Source organism: Colletotrichum scovillei, assembly GCF_011075155.1.
Source record: "Colletotrichum scovillei strain TJNH1 chromosome Unknown Contig00009, whole genome shotgun sequence".
Classification (NCBI taxonomy): domain Eukaryota; kingdom Fungi; phylum Ascomycota; class Sordariomycetes; order Glomerellales; family Glomerellaceae; genus Colletotrichum; species Colletotrichum scovillei.
The window spans coordinates 4,429,371-4,452,729 of NW_023336267.1; the positions used below are offsets into that span (position 1 = coordinate 4,429,371).

The 23,359-nt window shown below is 49.3% G+C and overlaps 7 protein-coding genes across 7 annotated transcripts; 2 read left to right on the top strand and 5 right to left on the bottom strand.

Moving 5' to 3' along the window:
- Positions 1 to 2,267: 2,267 nt before the first annotated feature.
- On the bottom strand, positions 2,268 to 3,030 carry HER10_EVM0008148 (uncharacterized protein). Its single transcript, XM_035477680.1, has 3 exons — positions 2,910 to 3,030; positions 2,510 to 2,848; positions 2,268 to 2,453 (listed from the first exon to the last, which is right to left on the bottom strand). Exons 1-3 carry the CDS (start codon positions 2,948 to 2,950, stop codon positions 2,444 to 2,446), a joined length of 390 nt encoding a protein of 129 aa, XP_035329703.1. The 5' UTR covers positions 2,951 to 3,030; the 3' UTR covers positions 2,268 to 2,443.
- A 1,006-nt stretch (positions 3,031 to 4,036) lies between these two features.
- Positions 4,037 to 5,239, bottom strand: HER10_EVM0007692 (uncharacterized protein; the record flags this gene model as incomplete). The annotated part of the gene is made up of 2 exons (XM_035477238.1): positions 4,037 to 4,987; positions 5,042 to 5,239. 2 exons carry the CDS (start codon positions 5,237 to 5,239, stop codon positions 4,037 to 4,039), a joined length of 1,149 nt encoding a protein of 382 aa, XP_035329640.1.
- A 711-nt stretch (positions 5,240 to 5,950) lies between these two features.
- HER10_EVM0008548 (glucan 1,3-beta-glucosidase) lies at positions 5,951 to 7,432 on the bottom strand (the record flags this gene model as incomplete). Its single annotated transcript, XM_035478065.1, has 1 exon — positions 5,951 to 7,432. One exon carries the CDS (start codon positions 7,430 to 7,432, stop codon positions 5,951 to 5,953), a length of 1,482 nt encoding a protein of 493 aa, XP_035329747.1.
- Positions 7,433 to 8,019: 587 nt separating this feature from the next.
- Positions 8,020 to 9,963, bottom strand: HER10_EVM0008598 (uncharacterized protein; the record flags this gene model as incomplete). The annotated part of the gene is made up of 1 exon (XM_035478113.1): positions 8,020 to 9,963. The coding sequence occupies one exon, from the start codon at positions 9,961 to 9,963 to the stop codon at positions 8,020 to 8,022; it is 1,944 nt and encodes a 647-aa protein (XP_035329752.1).
- Positions 9,964 to 10,669: 706 nt separating this feature from the next.
- On the top strand, positions 10,670 to 12,397 carry HER10_EVM0002218 (maltose permease; the record flags this gene model as incomplete). Its single annotated transcript, XM_035471939.1, has 5 exons — positions 10,670 to 10,851; positions 10,909 to 10,971; positions 11,049 to 11,745; positions 11,798 to 12,220; positions 12,254 to 12,397. 5 exons carry the CDS (start codon positions 10,670 to 10,672, stop codon positions 12,395 to 12,397), a joined length of 1,509 nt encoding a protein of 502 aa, XP_035328961.1.
- A 277-nt stretch (positions 12,398 to 12,674) lies between these two features.
- HER10_EVM0005755 (uncharacterized protein) lies at positions 12,675 to 13,253 on the bottom strand (the record flags this gene model as incomplete). The annotated part of the gene is made up of 1 exon (XM_035475359.1): positions 12,675 to 13,253. One exon carries the CDS (start codon positions 13,251 to 13,253, stop codon positions 12,675 to 12,677), a length of 579 nt encoding a protein of 192 aa, XP_035329384.1.
- A 1,061-nt stretch (positions 13,254 to 14,314) lies between these two features.
- Positions 14,315 to 14,773, top strand: HER10_EVM0005084 (uncharacterized protein; the record flags this gene model as incomplete). The annotated part of the gene is made up of 2 exons (XM_035474709.1): positions 14,315 to 14,638; positions 14,666 to 14,773. 2 exons carry the CDS (start codon positions 14,315 to 14,317, stop codon positions 14,771 to 14,773), a joined length of 432 nt encoding a protein of 143 aa, XP_035329297.1.
- Between the last annotated feature and the right edge of the window lie 8,586 nt (positions 14,774 to 23,359).

Sequence of the window (23,359 nt, forward strand, 5' to 3'; positions counted from 1 at the left end):
ATCCATCAAGCACTTATAAAAGAAGCAGAGTTGATGCCAAGGTTACTCTCTAAATTTCTCAAAGATCTGAGTTAGTTCTCACCTGTAAATTGAGGTGGCGATCGAAATCCAAAAGTGAGAGTGATCCGTTGTAACTTCTTGGTCTATTCGAGAGATCTCGGTCATGAAGCCATGCTGCCAAGTTACTCGGCGTTTCGAAATTGCCTTCGCAGATTCTTCTCAAGACCGTTTCGTCGAGAACATTCTGGAAGACAGGCAACTCGTACTCAAGCCGAGGTGAATAGTCAGGGATATTGAGGAAGGTGGAGAGGAGACTAGGACTTGTTCCTTCATCTTCAAAGCGTCTTTGGTATTTAGTGTGTAAGTCAATGCGGGAGATCTCGGGGTTCCGTCTTGTCATTGGACGATTCCACTGGACAGGTCGGCGTGGGAACGGCCGTGATGTTGCTCGATCCATTGTGGAAACGTCATTTTCAGGTGATTATGCTACAAGTATGTTTGTTTTCCCATGACTCAAGAATCATTCCTGAGATGTGAGAGATGATGGCCATATTTAAGTCCGGAGTATGCAGAAGCCAACCAAGCCATTCGTTGCCCGACGAAAAGGATTGTCTAGACTCTCTTTCCTCCCAGTGGCTCGGTTTAGTCCAAAAAAAGGGTTGTCCAACCGACACAGAAGTATCTTAGTGTATTTAAATGCATTTTCCCAATCACTTTAGCCAATCAACTTCACTACGAATGCGGTGCAGAACCTGCGCCACCATCCCTGCTGCCCTCGCTTCACTCGTTTCCGAAACCCAACCCGTTGGGCATGACCGTGAGCGTGTTGAGGCCCCAATAGGCTTGATGTTGTCCAAAGGTGTGCCCTTGATGCAGTTCTGATTGCTTGAAATACTTGCGGGTGTTACCGACAGCCCTGAGAAAATTAAGCGGTGCATTGGCCAAATCAATGTTGAGACGTCTTCTCGCGCCTCACGATTGAAGGTGAGGAGAGCCGAGTTATCGGCAGCTTTCAACTTCGGAAGCAGCAACATTCTGATTCTTCATTTGTCTGATCTTGAGCGTGACACTGGTCAGGGCGAACAAGGCAGCCGCGCTAATGCTCATTGCGACGAACGGAATTCTTCCACGACATCTTCAAGATTGACGCGCATGCTTAAGTAGTATATGTCAGCTTTCTTCCGATGCTGCTATTTGTTCTTGTAGTGCCCCATGACACCCTGAACTTGCGCCTTTTATTAATTACCAATGAATTCTGGATTCACAAGGAACTGCGGCCATTGCTATCTCTCATCTCGATATTATGTACAAATCTGTCTCTGCTTGATTTCGTATTTCTAATGTTGTTGGGTTCCTAACACAGCCATTGGTAGAAGATATGATGGCAAGGGCTGTTGTGAAGCGCCTTTGAGGGATTGCCTCATCAACCTACTAAGCTAGTGACTCGTCTGGACCCCGAGTCTGGGGAGTTCGCCGGTGCCACGCTGCATAAAAATACAGGCAGGAAGAACAGGACGTAAAACCTGTGAACGTGGAAGCAGCGCAACGTTCGGGAACTTGCATGGTTGGACATGGGCAGCCCTGGGGTACTGGACCAATCCTTGAATGCATGATGCCGCGCCATCAGCTCGCAGACTTGCGAAGGACATGTACGCAGCTTTCATGTATCATCTAATGTGCATTAGGTGATTAACTACGACAAAAGTGTGTTGTGGAATGCATATCGTAGGTGAGGTGGGACATATCAAGAAACGCAACTTTGGCCTGACAAGAGACCGTCGGACCCACGCGCACCACCTGCGGGATCGACCGCAGGTTGTTAGCGCGGCGCCACAAAAGTAACAAAAGTAAGTAGTGCCCCGCCCTTTAAAATGTCTTTTGCCGGTCCTGTCTACTCTATTTGGACCCCTCTAAATGACTAAGGTATAATGCATGGATTAAGCAAATGAAAAGCAGAGTGCATCCGGACTTTCCTCAAATGTGGTATGTCCCTCTGCTGATTTGCAAGAGTGTGCTTTTGAGGGGGAAAGTCGCTGCTGGAGTCGCCGCTCGTCTCCGATCAAATCCCTGCTTATCCCACTCAGCATGCTTCAGCCCACCCTGCTTCATTCCAGCTTTGCTCGTCCTCTTGCACCATCGTATCCAAGACGCCAGCGCATGATAATGGTGAGGTGAGTGAATGAGTCCTAATGCCTTGGTGAAATATGACTTTATCGGTGTATATAAGCCACCAAAGCTCTCCCGGCCGTGAATTACACTGATGTATGGCATGAAAGAAGTCAGGTCTCAAGCAGGAGAGCGGACTAGCGACGACAAGTAAAGATACGTTGTTGACCTCAAATCCTGATTTTCGCGACCGGGCAATACGCGCAGCGCGGGCAACCACATGCACCGCAGCTCTCATGACGGATAGCGTTGCCAGTTTGCCCGCAACGGCACTACATTAGCCACTGGTGAGTATTGTTCAGCAACGAGAGATTCGAGACAACTAACACAGGTCCAAATATATACTTGCTTCCTTTTTGGTCCTCGTTGGAAGATCCCGGTCCACGACCAGTCTGTGCCGCCGGGGTCATCGACACCTAGAGGTCTCGCGTTCTCCGGAGGACAATGGCGGGGCTCCAAAAGACTACACGATACAGCATAATGGGTGATGCTGTCGCCGAGGGTATTTTCCAGCGAGAAGTCGACGACGTCCAGAACAGTTTCATTGTCAGGTATCGTATCACTGCCATGGTCGCCTTCCCGATATATGGCACCTCGACATAAGATCGAGATATGGTCTTCTTGACCATGACCTGATGCAGAAGAGGGCACGGGCCCTGCCCCAACAACAGGCGAGCCGTTACTGATCACGATTGGGAGGGTCAGTCATCAGACGGCTGGCAAGGGTTCGCAAGCAATCTTACGCTGCTATCAGAGAGCTCTGAGCGCTCACGACGTTCTGCATCTTTGACCTGTCGACTGACGACTCTCGTACTATGTCTTGAACGGGTACAGAAAGCTTTCAGTCGCCAGCATTCATCAAAGAACGATATCGGAGTGTGTAAATTCAGTTGTGCGAGAAATCACGTGCATCTACCCATGGTCTCATGCACGAGTGAGTCCGCACCCCAACATTCTATCCATGTGGGGGGGACTCAACGCATCCTTATACACAATCTCTTACAGAGAGCTTATAGAGAGAACGTTACACAGTGCAAGCCCTCCAGTTCCGATGGAGGTTTGAATTAGGGCAAACAGACAAAGCAGATTGGCAAATGGACTTTGGAACAGAATCTGATCCATTATAGTTGAGCTTTCAATGCTGTTTGATATTCGCGAGAGAATCTCCCGTGTGTATATGGTACCTGTTGATAAAGTTCAGCTTGTTAGGGCAAGCATAGCCCTCCGGCTCTTTAGCATGGATTGGTTCCTTTCCTTCCCTGATTGAAGGCTTGACGAAGTTAGCTAATCATGTAATCCAGCTAAGCCAGATTTAGCGTATACAAAAAAGGTCACCGAGTGTTCATCACAGCTGGCACGAGGCGACAAACAGAGAGTACAAGCAAGGGAGCTGTCGTGTACAACAGAATCTGGCGATTTGATTATTTAGGCTGTCCTGGGGGCTCTTGGGTATTGATTCCCCAATGGCAATTCTCTCTCCTTACGTGTTGAGCCTCCCTTTGTCTTACTTACAACCATGTCCAACAGGACAAGGCCGAAAGTTTACGATCATCTTGATGGGGAGACTCGTGTAGAGGCCTCAGTGCTAGCAGCTAACGTTCTCAGGGGGTCATTCTATTCAATTCAGCGAGATGTGAACCCTGCCACAACGCTGCACGGCCCAAATTTACCTACTAATGATACCTGAACGACCATGCCAAGTCAACTTGAAAGCCATTTTATCAACTGTCCGACGGCACACAGGATCTTGGTCCGAATAGCGCCATAGATATGAGCCAAAAGTCTTGAAGGGGGTAAAGGTTAGAAGCGGAGATGGATGTAAGGTCATCTCCAGCAGTTGATGGAATGTTTGCTTTAAAGACCTGTCCTACTAGGATTTCTTTGCCACCCAAGACTGAGCCTGGTAAGCATTGGTTGTGAGTGCTTTGACATCAAATCCATACGCCGCTTTCTTGCCCCTAACCCTCTCCCCTGGAAGTGTTATTCCTCCACAAGCCTCGCTAGATTCCAAAAACTCGAATCCCAGACTTTTCGTGACTTCAACGATTTCGTTGAGCGATAGCTGAACAAACGGACCAGTGCCCCATAGCAAGGGCCCATGATTGATCCAGTATCCACCAGGTCTCAATAGCGAGTAAATCGTGTCCAAATAGGTCATGACATTCCTTGCTGTATCGATGAAAAAGTGCGTAATTATCACGTCGTATTGTCCTTCCCGTGTCGTAAAACTGGTTGTGAAATCGCCTTCGACAAGTAAGACTGCGCTAGCATTCACCCGCCAGTCTGGAAATGAGATGGACCGCATCATATCATCAGTTGATGCATGGTGCGACCAGCTGTCAATGAACGGATGTAACGAGGTCGTCTGCACTTCGGGGTGAGCCTCCAAAAACCGGGTGACGACATTCATGAAGGAGGACCACTCGTTGCTTGTCACTTCAAAACCTCCCAAACCGGCGACTTCATGGGCTAGACGGCCCAAACCTGAGCCGGGAAGTAAGGCCCGAACATTTGACCGGTTGCCGTCGGGGAAGAGGGATTGAAGCGTGCCGATGAGGCACGGAAATGCATCGTCCCGCTCTTCGTGCCCAGCGCGGGACCAGTCCCGGACGAAGTGTTTGAGGGCCTGGGAAACGCTCGTCTTGTCGGCGATTTGACCGGCCTCATCTTTTGCCTTGCTATGCCGTGCAAGGTCATCGTGCGAGAGTCCGTAATAGCTGAGTGCGGTCTCAACGATTTCATCGCACAGTGCTTGGTTAACATCGAGGAGCTGCTCTACCCTATCAAACTTATTCGAGTAGCCAACTGTTGTCTCCAAAACCTAGAGACAAATTAGAAATTGACAGCATCAAGGTCTCCTGACGGACACGCTCACCTTCTTCTGGGCTTTCGTGACGTGCTTGTACAATCCCTTCAAGCGATCGACTTCCGCCATCTGCCTAGACTTGTACCTTGAGAAGCCAAATAGAGCCTCGAGTAACCGATGACGAGGATGATTGGTGTCCCACTTGCCATGGTGTTTGCTCAAACGCTTCAATAAGTGCTTTTTCTCCTGGATATGCCGTGGACTCATCTCATCCGAGGCATTACCAACGGTTACCGTCACTTGATGTATTAGCTCAACAAACGGAGCGCCCTGCATCTACACCATACGATCATTAGCGTTCACGAAAGATGAACCTATCACTACCCGTCCGTTGTGACCTTCAGTTGGACAGAGAGCCCTGTTGGGACTTGGGCCAACGGCAAGCAACATCACACGGCTGCGGCACGGGTTTCCACTCACAGTTGGGGCGGCGATTCCAACATCCTCCGCAGCGTCCCTCCTTTCGGCCGGTCCTCTGCTGTGGGTATCTGCAGATATGACACAGAAAGTCAATTGAGATATGATGAAGTAAGAAAGGGAAATTAAGGCGCGCATGGCTGCTGATGCTGTTGAGATTGTGTAGCGTGGGGGTGTGAAGCGTGGCAAGATGTTCCCTAGCCGAAGTCAATTTGAGAAGTTATCAAGAGTGGCTTCACTTCTACCGGCTGTAATCTTCATTACTTTGAATGTGGGCAATTCGGATTTAAACAAGTGTTGTGAAAACACAGATGAGTGAGTAGGTACCTTGATGGCCGCCAAGCCCAAGAGGTGGATAATTTTTGCAGCCAACAAACAAAATCTTGTGGCTTAGCATGGTAGTCTTGTGCAATATATCCTACGTTTTCTCCCAAAAAGGCCCAAATCCCTTCGAATGTCTATATTTCACATGCAATCGTCTATCTTCAGAGTCAAATTCCATCATACGTAGCCGTTAGTCCCATTCGTGAGTTTCCCATTTGCTGTCACCGCATCCTCCTTCAAATATTCGTTCAGCCGGTCGCGTGTCTTGCAGTTCTCCAACGCAAAACTAGCCGCCAGCTCCTCGAGCTCATCTTCCGTCTTTCCTCTGAACAGCTCTGCGAATTCCCAGCCGGCGTATTCGCTCATCAAGCACTCACGCACCACACGCTCGACCTGCCTATCAAAGTTCCACACCTTGGGGTACTTCTTCTTAAGCAAGTGCGCGGGAATTTGCTTCTTCAACTTCTCAATAAACGGTGCGTAGACCTCGTTGTCAATGGCGCTCTTGTCTGCGCAACCCCAGAAGTCCAGACCGTTCCGCTGCTTTTTCTCAACAAACGGCTGGATGAGGCGCATGTACGGGCTCTCTGGGTCGAGGTAGACCATGCCTTGGTAGCCGATATCCTTATACAACCAGATGCTCCATGAGATGCCGTCGAACTCCCGGTATATGGCGAGCTGCTCCTTAAGCAACGCGAAGCGCTTCTCGTTGGTCGCCTCGGCGTTGGGATCCGTTTTCGGGTTCTGATAGACGGGACCCCACTCGCCGTTCCAGATCGGCACACCAGCCTTTTGCATGAATTCCACCTTACGCTTAAGACTTGTGCGCAACTTCTCCTTCTGCTCAGATGTGCCGTCGTACTGCTCGGGAAGGGGAAAGCCCATCATGCTGTAGTCGTGGCAGCTGTAGACACTGTTGGGCAGTGTCTTTTCTGGTGAAAAGGCAGAGAAGTCCATGGCGTAGGTGTTGCCGTCCAGGAAGAGGATGTGGTCGGGGTCGATAGCGCGGATCGCCTTCTCGGCGCGCTCGTACCATGCGATGAGGCGGGTGTGCTCAGGGTCTGCTGGCTCATTTAGGGGGTTGTATCCCGCAATGACCTTGTTGCCGGCGTAGTGACGGGCGAGAGCCTCCCACAATTGAATTGCGCGATCCTGGAAGTCTTTAAACTCCCAGAAAAGTGCTCTGCTGATTCCTGAGTCGCTGTGCCAGTCCTGGTTTTGCCCACCTTGCACCGCATGGAGGTCAAGGATGACATAGATGTTGTACTTTGCGCAAATATTGACGAGGCGATCGAGAAGATCGAAGCCAGACTGCTTAATTACGCTCGGGTTGTCGTCATCCTGAAAGTGACGGTAGTTGAAGGGTATCCTCAAGCAGTTGAGACCCAGTTGTGCGTACAAGGCGGCGTCGGCCTCTGTGAAAAAGTGGTGGATGAGACGGTTGAAGAAGAAGTCGGCTTTCTCCTTGCCTAGTACTTCTTCCAAGGCAGCGCGATGTTCGTGCTCGTGACCGGCGTACCCGGTGATGAAGTTCTCCATGTTGAGCATGCCACCGAGGCCGGCGCCCTTGAGGATTACTTCATTGCCGTTCTCGTCGACAATCTTAGTTCCCTTGACGCGAAGCATCGTGAGAGGGGGGTTAGATGTAGCGGCCGACATAATGAGCGGGTATGAGATTCTAGGTCTGGGAATACGTTGTTGCTGATTGTCGGTCTTTCTCAGGACGGTTCTTTATACCCATCAGCATCGTGACCAAGACTAGACAGTGGACCGATTCGATAAGTATGGCCCAATCATGACATCGTATCGAGGCTCTGTTCTGCTGTCATCGCGTATGGCTAATTGAGCGTCAGGCTGTCCCCCTCACCTTCTTAAAGGCGACACTCCGCGAAGGTGGGTTGGTGTGGGGCTTGCCTCAAAACACATTCTCCATCAATCCCGCATGTGAATCAGCCCGACTGGACCGACTAGAGTCTGGGGTACAGCGATTTGCGCATGAGATGGAGCTAGGCTCTGACCGATGAGACCCCAGGAGCTGCCTATTGACATTCCTGGTAGTCTTCGCTCTGTATCGACCAAGTGACAACATGACTTTCCCACGACATTTCCCGGTTCCACGTTGTGTCAAGCGGAGTATCGATCGAGTTGCATTTAGCCTGAATGAATCGATGTAGTATTGCCGGTACTCAGCTTCTAGACCCTTGATGGACAAAGATCAAGATATCATGCCCGGCAAATAGCCTCGACTAAACCCGTAAACGATAAGCCGATGGGGATGGTGCCGAGATCATCCCACATGCCTTGTCCAAGACGCGACGAACAAGCTCCATCTCGCGCGTTTCGCACTCCCAAAACGCAAGTAGATCAATCACCTCTCCTACGGCGCCATACCAACCATTCGGTAGGGAATGTCCACCTTCAGAACCGCTAGACTGGGTGAGCAATGCTGCCGCAACCAACACCAGGGCGCTTCGCGAGCAGGATCGCATCATGGGCAGCGTGCCATGGTGGCGATGTCTATACCCTAGAAGATTAATGGCGAGTCGATAAGCGTGGTTTTCGAGACCTTTTTGAGCCAATAATTCTACACTAGGAGTAAGAACCTCGCCAGCGAACTCGGGGTTCGCCCCAAGTGCATCGAGGAAAGCGGTGGTAAATGGCCAGTATATCACCTCATAAAGGTTCACCGCGTGGCCTCGGAGCACGAATCTGCACACATCATCCTCTTCCGGAGGCTCGGCGAATGAGAGGCTAGGAGGAAGCGAGCTTATCCACTCTTGTGCTTGCTCCTCGTACTGTGGCACTGCCGCGGCCATTGCCGCGAGGTATGCTTGGCGCGTGGGATGTTCTTTCTGAAGGCCCACCATCTCGGCACTAATTCGAGAGGCAAGCCTTCTGAGAGATATCTCGGCCAGGTAAAAGTACCATGATGTTCTCTCGCGAGCCAGACGCGGATCCGTTGCCGCCTCAACTTCTGCCCTGGGTGCTGGCGGCGTCGGGAAAAAGGGCGGGTAAAATGCCAATTCCTGATCGCTGAGTGAAAAGTCTGGGAGGTAGAGATCGCCTCGCATCTCTCGCTCAGATTTCCACGAGGACCAGTAGACAGCCTGCTGCAGCGTGTCGATGGAGTAATTCCGTGACTCGTCGCCCGACTCAACATTTCTGTGGTAGCGCTGTTGGGCCTCAGGGGTAAGAAACGAAAATTGCTGACAGCTAGCCAGCGCCTGCACGAAGTACCTCCACGCCTTGACAGGCTGAAATACGCACATCATGTAGACTCCTGAAAGAAATAGACATTGAGCCGCAATAATGTCATCTGACGACAGTAAAATCCCCAGTCGCTTCTGCGCGGCTTGGAAGAAAGCTTGAGCATCGCTGTGGGCTGCGGAACCCAGCATCGTCTCCTGGCTGGGCCCAAAAGGTGTGGCTAGTGAGCCTAATGCGCAGATCAGGAGAGATAAGCAGGACTCAGCCGACCAATTGATCCCTTCAAGTACCGTATGTGAGACCATCTTTCGAGTTGCTGTCTCGTCGAGGATCGGATTCTTGACATGGACGTAGCTGAAGAAACTATCGAGCAAGTCGTTGATCCGTCGCGGCTCCAGGTCAAGAGCGCCGATGAGGGACATTGGAGAATTCGCAGCTATTGATGCATGGTCGACATGCAGAGTTATGTCTCCAGCATCAATGCCATTGCTGATCTCCTCAAAGATGGCCCATGACATGACATGTTCTGGCCTCGGAGGGAGAATCATCCCCATCTGGATAAGAGGCCCCACTGGAGGTGCTTCTATTACCCGATGCTCGACCGGCGCCTCGACCACTCGTGTCTTGTTGCTCGGTAGTCCGTCGACTGTCACCAATCTCATCATTTCCTCCAAGTCATCGAGTCGTTCCAAGATCTTTAGACTAGCCGGGTCGAAGCTGGAGAGGTCGACGGGCGACTGGATGCAAGTAGCCCCAACCTTGAGACAGAAAGAACATGATGGCTTGAGATTGTCGCATTTCGTTCTCCGAGCTCGACATACTTGGCATGCTCTGACGGCTCTCTTCCGCTGATAGAATGCGGTTCCGCGTGCTGCCGGTCGGGTATTGGCTTTGGACGTGGACTGTTCCGGCCGACTCCGATCTGGGTCAGACGCGTCTGTGGTCGAAGGCACGTGGCTGTCCGGGGCAGATGGGTCTGCCATCAGGAGAAGGAAAGGATTGCCAGGCGTACAATGCTCAAATTTGTGGGGGATAAACAACACTACTTCTGAGAGGCGGTTCGTGGGTTGCAATGAGATGTTGGATGAGGTGGAAAGCTGGAGAAAAGACGGGGGAAAGTATCGCGGAGTGTCGCTTTTAATGTTCTTTCCTTCGCCGTCTGGAGATTTCTGCCGGCCTAGCCCGAAAGGGATTGCGGGGAAATTCCGGGGCTCCACACCAACCCGAGGATACGTACCTGTCGTTCCACGCTCTCGGATTTTCGAGGGCGGTAGTCTCGGCCCAACACGGAGGCGCGTGGACTGATTTTCTTCACGAGCCATTCCTTGACCTTGCCATATTAGGTGTTCGTTCGCCTGGCTGTGGCTTGACCAGTCGCGGAATGTCGCTCTTACGCCATCCGTCCTGTTGTCCTTGGACAAGGGGTTCAGCAAGAACTATCCGAATGACCTCAACACACTTAGGTTGCTCGGGACTATAGCACCATCACGAATAGGGTGTTCCAGCAACCTGACTGCCGGGAATGAGGAGTTAGCAAAGGATATAATCTCCAAGACTTCCCCAGATTTCCTGGTGATCATTCTTTTGTTCCCCAGTCTCCGCCGCTCCGCGACCCTGGTTAGCCATCTTCAGTTTCCACATCGAGTCAAAATCGAAGTTTGTCACATTCTGTGGCAAATCCCATCAAACATGGCAGAGAAGAACGACGTTTCGGATCACTTGGAAGCAAGTGTTTCTCATCATGATGCCAAGGGAATGGCCATCGGTGCGACCAACCAGCAGGAGCATGATCTCACTGTTCGAGAAGTTTTCAAGAGCCACAAAGCCATTGTCTGGTGGTGTTTCTACTGGGCGATGGCCGCCATTGGATGGTAAAACATATAAGATGACCTCAAAGAGTTACAATTGGCTGACCGTGCGACTCCTAGGGGCTTTGATGCTCAGATCAACGGTGCCATGATTTCCGTCGCATCCTTCAGGAGAGACTTTGGGTAGGGATCCACCTGCAATCTTCTGGCCCAACCCACCATCTTCGCAACGGTGCAAAAACTAACTAGAGACTCAACAGATATGTACTCGACGGCGAAGCGATTCTCCCCGCGGATTGGCAGTCTGCCTTCAACATTATCAGCACCGTTGGTCAGTTCTTCGGAGGTTTTGCCTGCAGTTGGCTTGCAGATAGAATCGGACGCAAGAATTCCCTCCTAATCGGCGTCGTCATCTGCACCGGCGGCTGCGTCGGCGAGATCCTCTCAGATACCAGGGCAGCTTTCCTCTGCTCCAAGCTGATCCTCGGCCTGGGACTCGGTTTCTACCTCACGCTTGCACCCCTCGCATGCAGTGAGCTGGCTCCCGTCGCCCTTCGAGGATATGCCACAGCTGGTGTTAACTTGGGCATCGCCATTGGCCAGCTCTTGTCCAACGCTGTTGTCAAGGCCTTTGGAGAAAGATCCGATCGCTGGGCCTACCGTGGACCCTTCGCCACCCAGCTCTTCTTCGTCCTCTTCCTCGCCGTTTTCCTGCCCTTCACGCCCGAGACCCCCTGGTACCTTGCCCGCAAGGACAAACTCGAGCAAGCAGCAAAGTCACTCAAGAAACTATATGGACAGGACTACGACGTTAACGCCAGGCTATCTGGAATTGTGGCGACAATTGAGGAGGAGAACTTGAACCAAACACATGAGCTTGGATTTGTCGACTGCTTCAAGGGCACCAACCTGCTTCGGACAGGTATCTCAACTGGTGTCTTCCTTTGCCAGCACTTGGTAAGTACCTCTTGACGTAAATATGCTTGACTCTTGGCTAACTCTGCACAAGGTCGGTATTATCTTTGTCCTCGGATACTCGACATACTTCTTCCAGCTCGCTGGCCTCGACGTCTCGAAATCCTTCGACCTCGGCGTGGGCGTCACAGCTTGCGGTGTCCTCGGAAACATTGTCAGTTGGTTCGTCATTGAGTCCTTTGGCCGCCGGAAGATCTTCATCTCTGGAATGGGAGCCCTGACCACGCTCCTCCTTCTCATTGGCATCATGGACGTCGTCCCCACGGATGCCGCAAAGTGGGTGCAAGCCGCCTGCACCGTCATTTATGCTTTCGTGTACTTCATGACGATTGGTGCCATGGCTTTTGCCATCCTAGGCGAGGCTTCCAGCTCTGTTCTGCGCGCGAAAACCATGGCCCTTGCTACCGCTACCCAAGCAATCTGTGGATTGGCGATGAACTTCGCGATTCCTTACATGGTCAACCCGGATGAGGGCAACTTGAAGGGCAAGGTTGGATTCATCTTTGGGGGGCTGGCGTTGATTGGTACTGTGGGAAGCTTCTTCTACGTCCCTGAACTCAAGGGTAAGACCTTTGATGAGATTGACCGTCTCTTCGTGGCGAAGGTACCACCGAGAAGGATGGGAAAGATGTAAGCTACTGGAAAGACTGCGGATCACTATTAGTTATCATTGGATAAGTGCTGTTTATTAATACACGATAAAACGTGGTCTAATTATGACTGAATCAATCCCTATCCTCTGTGATTGCTTGAAGGCGACTTCTATCCACTGGCTTTCGAGGCATTCCGATTGCCTATGTCAGATCGGTTGCGAGAGCATATCGGCTGCTTTTCTCTTCCATGCCAGATAGGTAGGTTCAGGGCTACAAGGGAGATTCACCTAATCTTCTACGCGAACCGCGGCGTTCAGTCTACTTTCTCGGCGAAGGCTGATCATACTCGGCAATGTAGAAAATCAAGTCATCTGGCTGAATACCCTCCGAGTCCTCCAAACTGGACACATACGCCCCCGTGACGTCCTTGCCCTCCATACTGTTCCACTCCCAGCACATCTTGTGAACGTGCCAGTAAAACGGGTTGTCGGTGATCTGTCCCCATCCAATCTCGCCCATGTCGATCTGGAAGCTCGTCTTGGGCCCGACACCGCGCATCTGCCGTGCCTGCGCGATCGAGTTCATCGCCCTGTACTCCATGACGTCGACGAATTGGACAGAGTCGAGGTCGGATAGCCACTTTCCCGCGCGTCCCCAGACACGGGCGATAATGTCGCGCAGGGAGACGCCCTTTTCATCAAAGCCGTTGGCGACGAAGTCGACCTTGATGCGGTTGCCGTCGATGCGGAACTCGTTGATGATGTAGCCGCCTGACGACACTGTCCATTTGTCGCCACTGTTGCTGACGCTGTAGCCGGCGTCGTCGAGCTCGTCGCAGTGGCCGAGGCACAAGAGGCCGCAGAGAACTGCTAGACAGTAAAAGATTATGGACCGCATTGCTAGAAATGGTACGAATAGGTGGTCTAATGATTGTGGAAGTAAAGAGCAGATGCTTCTTGAAGAAATTGAATATGCTTGAGACTTGGACCCAAATTTGGGTCACTGGCAGGCGCTTAAATAGTAGTGATCAAAGTACTCAATACACAGTTCTTATCGACTTACAATGCTACTTGCTACGTGAACCGATTCAACGTCGTCACCCACAAAGCTCGTATCCATTTCGTTCGGCCCAAAGTCCGAGACACGAATGGAGCGTACGGCGAGTTATGACACAGAGAAAAGCTTCGAAAAGTCAAAAAGATACCGGTGATGATTGATTCGGTCTCTCCGCCTGCAGAATCGAAAGTCGAGGCGTTCGAACATCGCATATAGACTTTTGTCAAATGGTCGGTGGAGCCTTGAAGCCGAGGACGCCGGCACCCATCTACAATGATTACTCCCAATGATGTTGACTTTGTCGTATATACTGTACTGCGATTAGTAAATCAACGCACGGAGGTGCCGTTCATTGAAACCACCAAGGTTGTTCGGTGCATGGAACTGACGAGAAGTCTATTTCACATCGGCACAGTTGAGGATAAACGCCCAGCCGTGTATAGGATCACCAACTGGACCGAGCTGAGAACAGCAGGGGGCTGATGAGGTGTATGTCAACTGTCAAGTACAGTTGCGCACTTATATTAACTTCCGCGATCATACTATAAGTATAGTCATGTAATTAAGTAAACCTTTTCAACGTCTGGGCGTCGTATCTCACCCGAGCCGAAACACAATTCTCGCGGAATTCCCTAGTCTCCATCCACCGTCGGGGGAGCCCCATGCAATTAAACTTAGTACCTTAGGATGCTCAGTCATGACGGCAATGGCGCAGAGTCTCGTGGATACGTCAGTCTTCTATAGACTCCTAATGGTCCTAGTCATATAAGTAGCCAGACTAGGGAAATCTCAGCCAACATTCACAGCTTGCTGAAATCACTCCTTCTTCTCTATCAACGACGACCTTGGGTACACAATCAATCAATCAAAAGCCACGCTCTATACGATAATTTGTATTCATCATGCATTCCTTTTCTACCGTTCTTCTCTTCATCGCCGCGCTGGCCGGCCACTCTGTCGCTCAAAGTTGCACCGACCAGTGCGCAGACGTCTTCGCCGTAGCGAGCTCAGAATGCCCGCACCTCGGCAACACAAAAGAAGACGCCGACACCCTTAACGGCCCCAAAATGAGCTGGAAGAACAACATCTGGTCCACCCGCGGCAAGGATGGTGCCGTGGTTGAGATCGACCCCAGAGCTTGCACTCTAAGAACCTTCGGTGGCCGTGACGACTTCTGCGGCATCTGGATCGGCGGTAAGGAGGAGAAAGGAAAGGGAAACACTGAGGTTAAACAGCCGAATGCATTGTTGCAGATTCCTTTCAACGGTGGCTGTTGCAAGATTGACAAAGAGTTCTGCAAAGATGGCGCTATTGACTGGGCGCAGTTGCTGAGAGTGAAGAAGGGGCCTGATGCTTCGTAGATATCGCATGCCGAAGGTTGGTGAACACTTTCGCAGAAAGCAGATCTTTGGTTGACAGGAATACAAATTGGAAGAATTTGCCAAAATGGCCTCAGCAACAGAAATTCAATCAGTCGCAGAGTATGTGGGAATAGCGAAATAGGTATGATTTGATAATGTGGGAGTCGTCATCTCAATTAAGGTATAGGACTTGATGTGAATGCCAGACGATCAATCTTTCTCTCAGTCATGGTACCGGTCATTGCTATAAACACAAAAGCCCAATGAGAATAGACTACTTGCAGACAAATGTCTGTGCACGTAATGCGACCGCATCATGCCACGAGAACGTTCCCATCATGTTGCGCGAACGCGGCTGACTGGGCAGTACGCGCAGCGAGGTTTACCGCAACACCTGCAACACTCGACGCGTATTTCTTGCCCGTGTTGCCCGCATTGACACTTCATGTTGACTAAAGCATTAGCTTTGTTCACCGAGTCTCGAAGATACAATCTCAAGCACGTACACATGTCCAGAGATTGACAACTGCTTTCTTAGGCCCCCAGACCCAGACCTCAGACTGATGAAGTAGCGGAATCCATGACTGGCAAGATGTTGAAACTGATGAAACTTTAGTATCAAATGTCTAGTTGAGGGATGATTGAGTTCCTTACTGTAGGAAAAGAGCATTGCGGCAGGCGCTGAAGACTAGCTATTTCACAAAGGTCCTGTCCTGTTGTCCCAACTCAATCCGTGGCCAAGGGTGATGGCTCGGCCAGCTTCTGCTTTGGTTCTCGTCAGTTCTCTGTTTCCTTGGAGTTACGCATGCTACTTACCTTTGCAATGTAGGGAAATGTAGTTCTTGAAGCTTAATGCGCCTTGTGACTTTTTCTCAAGACTTCTGTGGCTCACTTGTCAAGTTCTTAACGGTTCCAACATATACCTATCCAACGTAGGTAATCAATTTGTGAAGTCTATTGTTCGAGCCCATTTCCAGTTTTAGTCTTTGTAACAACAGCGCGCTTCGTATGGAGCCGCTATTCAAGGTCATGTCTTAGACCTGATTGTATAAGAGCGCGGTATTACGTGCCACTGGCCGTGAGTGCGCACGCGAGCACACCAATGGGGCTAATATCAGTGACCGGCGATCTGCGACAAAATCCCCGATGAAACGCCCGCAAGCCCCATGTGCGCCTTCGTGGTTCCTCCGCCGTGCGCACATCTGTACTAGGTACGGGCACTTCAAAGTTATGGAGATAAATACGTTCGGTCAACATCCTCACCTAATGAGACACAGCCACGTTAGATTCCGATGTTGAACAGAAAATCTTTTGGACAGCTAGGCCACCGACTTGTAAAAGCCCTCTGCACAAGCGTTCTTGTCTTTGTGCAAATGATGCCTCCCGTGAATCCAGGTACTTGATTATCGACGTGAGATTGGTTGATTACCTGTATTTGAGAAGCGACTTGCTATGCTTATGACCATATCGAGGCTGTCTTAGCTCAACTTCCAATTCGAGGAGGCTGGAACTTGAAAAAAGCGACAGGACATGAAAACACATGATCAGCTCATGTGTGCCGATTATCGCGAGTCTCATGCTTCCGGGAACGTCAGGTTTGATCGGTGAAACGAATTCGTATCTAACTCTTAACTTAATAAATTGTATGATTGTGAAGAGGAAGGAGGGGCCGTTGCATCATTGACGTATAAGCTGAGAGTGATCTTCCGGCATATCTTTGTTTATATACCTATTTACTATGAATAAAACGCGTCCTAGTATTCACGAAGTTTAAAACACGCGCGATTGTTGAATTTAAATGCAGCTCACTTGAATTCTTCAAGCTCCTGCCGTTGTATGAGAAAAGACTCAGGAGTACTAGTGCCTTTAGCCTTTAGCCACTCTGCGCCATGGGGTTGCGCGTGCATCCATCGGTAACTTTCCTAGCACATCGAAACCCTCGGCTACGTGAGAAGAATTATGAATGCATGCAATTTCATCCTGAAATCCTATTAATGTCATTGAGTGGACCAAACTTACCTAGTCCATGCTTGTGACATGTGAGGTAAAGTGAGACAGGCGGCTGCGATTATACGCACCTCAGTTCACCGGGTGTAGGACCAGAACAATTGACTCGGCACCACGATAACCGGAATTTCTCTGAATCACCTTACACAGTGGCGGCTTAAGATACAATGTCTTTGTATGCGAATCCTCGACAGAGCTCAATAATTAGTCCACATCACCAAGACCGATGTCGGCATCCAATTCCGTAAGGCAGACTTGGAAGTTACCAGCATTATTGACATGTCTCAGATTTCGGTATGAATTGGTGCCTAGATCATTGAACTCTAAACGAGTAAAACCTGGTGTTAATTTACAAGGCACCTGACGAGATAGCAGCGTACAAAGTGGTCTGCCAAACCCCCCCTGACGTTTGCCTAGCTGCCTGGCATTCTCATATCGGGGTTACACAGTTCCCACGGCAACAGGCTAGGTCCGACAAGGATGCCACTGTTCAACTTTGTCAGAACACTTGCGTGACACGACCGAAGTCGGATGATTCAATCAAAGGATTTCCAAGCTGTGCCTAAGCTACTTCGTCGGATGATGTTACTTCTAGTAGTTCATTTTGGCCAACTGTGCAAAGTAGATGTATGATGTAACACTCAGGTCCGAATAAAATGTATTTTGTCCATCTAAGTCGTCTCTCACTGCCACATCCGCCCGACACGTGAACAAGTGTTGGGCGCCTTTCCAGGGCAGCACTGATACAATTCTTTCCTTGAGCGATCCGCCTTACCTACTTATCTCAGGCATTTAAAACGATTGCTCCCCCTTTTCCATTGGCGAGAAGCTTGTTGCATTTTTGCTTGGCCAATACCTGCTATCTCTTTATTGTCACCTTAGGCCAGACCGCCATACGAAACATAAGCCGGAAAGATTGCCTTCAATGTTACCTGGCGGCGAACACCTTGACCACGGGAGGTCTAACGACAAGATGGGTCTCAAGTTGATTCCAATTGGCTTCAATTTAGCCTCATTTCCTTACTGTGCTGGAATAGACGGCTCGGACAATCCAAAATGGATTATACCTGATCCGTTCAATCATGGACCAAAACGGAAACAGGCGTATGTGTGGTCGTGTGTGCGTATTCCTTGCATATCTTCATACCTAGACCTGAGTACTAATCATCAATCCCAGTGCCGCTGTCAACAGAGTGGAAATCCCTTGCGACAAGAAGCCTGCCAAAGTTGCGGGAAATCACGTTGCGCATACTGCCCTGTGATAAAAGTTAGGAATTAAGGTTGTTTTGACCCTACCTGCACATGCGTTGGAGACCGGTGGTCGTCGTGTAAACCCCAGTAACTTGACCTTCTTTGTCAAACATCCATACACAGGAGTTCGCTATGAGAAGATCTACACTATGTATTCTTAACCCCTATACCTCAGATCGTCAAAGAATTGCAGGAGAAAATATAGAACATTGGCCTGTATGGGTTTCGTTGGAGGCTCAGAGGGAATCTTACTCATAGAGGCGCAAGGGTATGTGTAGCTTCATACGCTTTGGAATTCATCTATATGCGGATTCGAATGTCTGATTCATATCATCAGGATGTAGCCAGTATGACAAGCCTTTGTGCGAGCCGCCAACGTTCATCGAAGTGATCTGTTGAAAACTTTGCGGCCGTTTCAGTGCCTTCGTGACGTTCTGAGGGGGCGGAATGAAGTCTTCAAGGTCACCGCAAGGCTCGATCAGGTACGAATCCGGAATTGTGAGATATCCCCCAATCACCGGATCTTTGCGGTAACATGACCATGGAGATAGTCGGAACAAGGTTTGAGGCCCGATAACTTGTCCAGATCCATTGGTGATCTTGTTGTTTTGACGTTGTGGAAAGAAAACAAAAGCGTTTGATAGCTGCGCAAGTATATTCACGGCATCGCCAAACTGTGGCTCCTAGGGCAGCTGAGACCTGGTCACTGGCGTGAGGTGACAGGAGGAGCATCAGTTGGTGTCCATGTGCTCGTATAATTGTTTTGTACTTATCACAGAGTATATATGCGTAGCACACTTGGTTCTTGATCAAGGGTGCCCAATGAATTTGCCTAATCTTCGCGTCGCATCGTCACACGTATACCACATATGCTCGGAACAGTCCTGGGGCTATGCAATCCCCCTCAGCCACGTGTTACGTGAAGTGTTGATATTTTCAGACGATCGAGGGGAGCAAAGACCCACAAGGTCTTGTACAATTCTATACAGAAAAAAAGAGCTTAATTCCATGATTTGCAAATTTACAGATTTGTACCAGCTGAAACTTCAGGAAATACCCATCCAGCTAGTGCTACAAGACAGCCTGCACAGTAGGCTAAATATTCTTATTAAACCAGGAACAAGGAAGCAAGTTCTGAGACATACCAGACCGAATATTATTTATCTATGGAGCCACTGGGGAAGTAATTGAACAGCTGGAGGCTCACCGTATCACTAAGGTAGATGGAAATACTTTCGAAATTAAGTTACTAGCGATGAGTGTAGCGATCAAACCGAAAGAGAATGGCAGACGCGACCTTCCGCACTAAAGGACATACGACGAAGAGATATTCTTTGGTAAGCATGGGGTTTAATCCTGAAAAGCACTTAAATTATAGAAGCGGAGACGCTTTTGAAAGTCTAGACGACTTCTTCTTGAGCGTGGCTCCGCGAGAGGCGATTCTTAGGCGACCCAAGAAATGCTGACGGGAGAGCTCCGGAACTCCATGCCTCTAATTCTACAAGTGGATCACACAATCTGCCTTGGCCTGCTCTGTTTCTAATCTCCTGGGACATAGCTCTTTGTGAGTACCATGTCATTGCCGGCCTCGTACCATATGTGATAATGCAGAGTACCACTGTGAGAACAGTGAAGCATAAGATAACCGGCTGAAAGACGATACCAGCCTGCATGATACTTCCAGCAAGGGCCAGAGGCGAAACAAACTGCAACTGTACATTGTCGGTGAACTCTGTCAGCAGGCTCTCATGTCTCTAATATACCTATGTATACATCACGGGTAGTAACCTACCAGAGCTATGTTCCATTGTTGGAGCACGATTGTTCTGTTACCGCCAATAGCCACATGTAAGCTCAGCTTCTCGGCGACTCATTTTAGCAGTTCTTCAGCATACGATTCATGGTATAGTTGAGGAAATAACTAACTTGTGCTCTGAACTTCTCAATTAGATCTTGGAGGCCTTTGAGGTCAACCCAAATCTTCCTCAGTTCATCGGCGAGTACCGCGATGTCATAAAGCAGAAGCTGAGCATTTTTTGAGCTAAAAAGCTCGAAGGATCGTTCAGTGAAGCTTGCGTCCCGGTAGGAGAATGCGTCCCACGCCGTGACTGTTTTGGACATTGTCTCAGTGAGACGGGTCAAAATTGAGGTGACTTCCCTGACCCAAGCCTCACTTTTCTCTATGGCATCTGCTTGGCCATCGGCATTACCAAGCGTTTGTTTCTGTCGTAGATGTGGAACGTGAGGAGCACGCAACTAAGGAGTCCAATGTGATTAGTTTACAATTTACAGAATTAGTAGACTAGGAAATATTCTCACATATTTTCGGACGCCAATCTTCATATGATAGAGAACGTTCCTCCATTCGTCTTTGCATTTCTCGCCTCGAATTTTCAAAGTCATGAGAAAGTATTCTCTCGGGTCGTTGATACTTACACGGTCGATCGGCAGTTCAGCCATCGATATTGCATCCCATTCGATCTCTTCAACATCCTCATAATAGGCCAACAGGTCCTCGTTGTTTGGGTTAAAAGCATCAGGGTAAAAGTATGTGTCCGTAAGAGCACAAGCGGTCCAAATAGTACGATTCCATCCAAATACTGCAAGGGAGGTCTGGGCCTCATAGAGGAACTCATGTTCTTGGCTTTCGGCGCTAGTTTTCGCACCTGATAGCAAAGTTGAAAGAAATGAAACGTCGGTAGTTTCTCTTGTCGGCACACCATCTGAGGTGGAACGTACGTCTTTTCGGGACTCTTTCGATCTACGCCAAGCAAAGAATGGGATATGAAACTGGAGAGCAAAAGTTCTATGACATGGCTGCCATGAGTCAACAATGATGCCTTTCCGAGATCGGAGACGAGGTAAAGCCTGCCTACCGAGAATGTCATTCTGATATGACTGTCTCCCTCAAAATGTTTCATGAACAATTCTCTATAGACGGGGATTTGTAGTTGGGATGCTCTCAAGATCAGCGGCCCAAGTGCCCATTGATCAGGATTCGGGATGTGCCTGTACCCACCGCAGTCAATGAATAGGCCTTATCAACAACTCCATTATGGCCCTACATCAGTCTGCCTTCTGAATTGCACTCATAATTTTCGCCAAAACGCTATGCAGGTGTGTGAGTGGTTGGTGTGCCTAAGTAGGATAGAAAACTGGTGAGTTTCATGAGAAGAATACGAAACTGGGCTTACTTTCAACTTCAGTAATCGGTGAAACTCTCCCGCCGTTTTGACCCCATTACAAGAACGAGGTCCACCATTAAGGCTTCTATCATGCAGCCAAACCACAGGTGTATCAGGGAACAGAACAGTTCCATCTCTGATGGCTAGAAGTATGTGATCCGGGCAAATAGCATTCAAGATGGGGAATTCGTAGTTGTGACGGGGGGAATGCTCTGGAGTGCCCAGGAAAAGCTCCAAAGGGGTGCCAGCGGCATCGTGAGCCTCGATCAAAGTGTCAATAAAAGATGAGTCTTCCCACTCGAAGCTTACTAGAGGACGATCCCAGTCGAACTTCTTCGAATGGATTGTGAGAGACATAATCACGTGACAACAAGGCCCATAATCATCTGCGGCATGAATAGGACAGAAACAGAAAGTCGATGGGGATTTTCATAGCAATGGCAATGGACGTGCTATCTGTTTCTTATGCCCGAGAGTATTGTGATGATAGCTTCGATGGCTTACCCAGGCGGTTTGTCAACGATTTGAGGCTGTGTCTCTGCGTTTGAGGTAGCTGCATAGGTGATGCATGTGGGTCTAAAGCCAATTTTTAGCGATTTTGAAAATGAGGCGGCGAAATACTGGGAAAGGATTGGTACGATTTCGACATTCTACAATATTCCTCACCGCTGAATCGCAGCATCGTTTATGCCCGACGCCCAACGCTTATCCACAATCTCTGGGGGGCCGTCAGAGGTCAGAGACGTACCAAAGACCAAAACTTGCATGTCTGTGAATCTTCCATTCAGCATCAAGCAGCTTCTGAAATAAGCATAAGTAGCCGACGTGATTCAGCAAATGGTCCTATGAGATTTATGGGCACAACGGTAGGACAGCCTTCAAGACAAGTGTTGTGCAATCGAAAAGTACCTTGCTTGCTCAACCAATTACGAATGCCATTTACATATAAGCTAATGCACAACACTACCAATCAAGGCCTTCTCCATAAACAGGGCGACGAATTACCCTGTGTCCGTACGGCTTCTCGGGGTGAACCGATCACGATGTGCACGTTTAGGCTCAAACTCTCAGGACCTATCTATACGTGTGCCTAAGCTCTCACAGCTTGTATGCTGTGCATGGATGTACAATAATTGCCAACCGTTATTTTGTCCGTCAAGATGCGGTTCCACAACATTTAGTGCAAAGCTTCGTTTCGTGGGAGTGTGCTGTGTATCTGAGGCTCGTTTCTTTTGGATCTTCCACACTTGAACTCGCCTAAATGGTTTCAAGCCACTTTCAACCAACCTGGAAATGGTGTTTAAACCCTTGATGTGTTTCAAGTTTTGTGTTATGACGGCCGATTATATAACTCAACCCCTGACCCTGTCCCTACCTAGCAAACGATGATTCAATGTCATCACCCTGGCCTATCGATTGTGTCTCGTAGGCCACAATACTGGCCAGTGCTGATCAGTGTTGATGGCTAGTATTTTTGGTGAAATGCTCAACTTAATCGTCAAACTCACTCGGGAAGCGTCCAAGATTGGGCACAAAGCTCTCATCTTTGCTTGAAGATTTTCTACTTGGCAGTCAATCTCACAAGATATATGCTTTAGCAAGCGAGCCATGCAGTACTACCTAGTAGACAGCATCCGCTCCTCACGTCATACAATTGAACGAGACTTTAAGATGCCTTCAGACGTATCCACATGAGTCTAGCTTGTGAGCCTGATGTCCAAAAGCGTCTCATCGTGATTCATCGCTTGCGCTTGCCTTGGGAAGGAAAGTACTGACAGACTTAGCAAATGTGCCTCAACATATGTTGCCTCATTCAGAATTCGGAGCCTGGATTCTGCTAAATAGAAATGAAGACACGGGGAGAAGCCAAATGCACTCGACCACCCTGGTAGTATGATAAGAATTTAAGTGATGCTTATGTTCCTCTTGCACGTCTTTACTTGGCGCAAAACCCATTAGATAGGGCGGCCCGACCAAGCCACATTTTCTCATACTATTGGGAAGGTGATTTCAACCTTGGGCCCTTCCTATTGGCCTAAGGTCGCTTTCACAAAGACTCTGGCAGCATATCCGTGAATCTGATGTAAGGAATTGGCTTTGCAACACCAAGGCTCCATGATTTGCATAATAATACGAGGGTTTG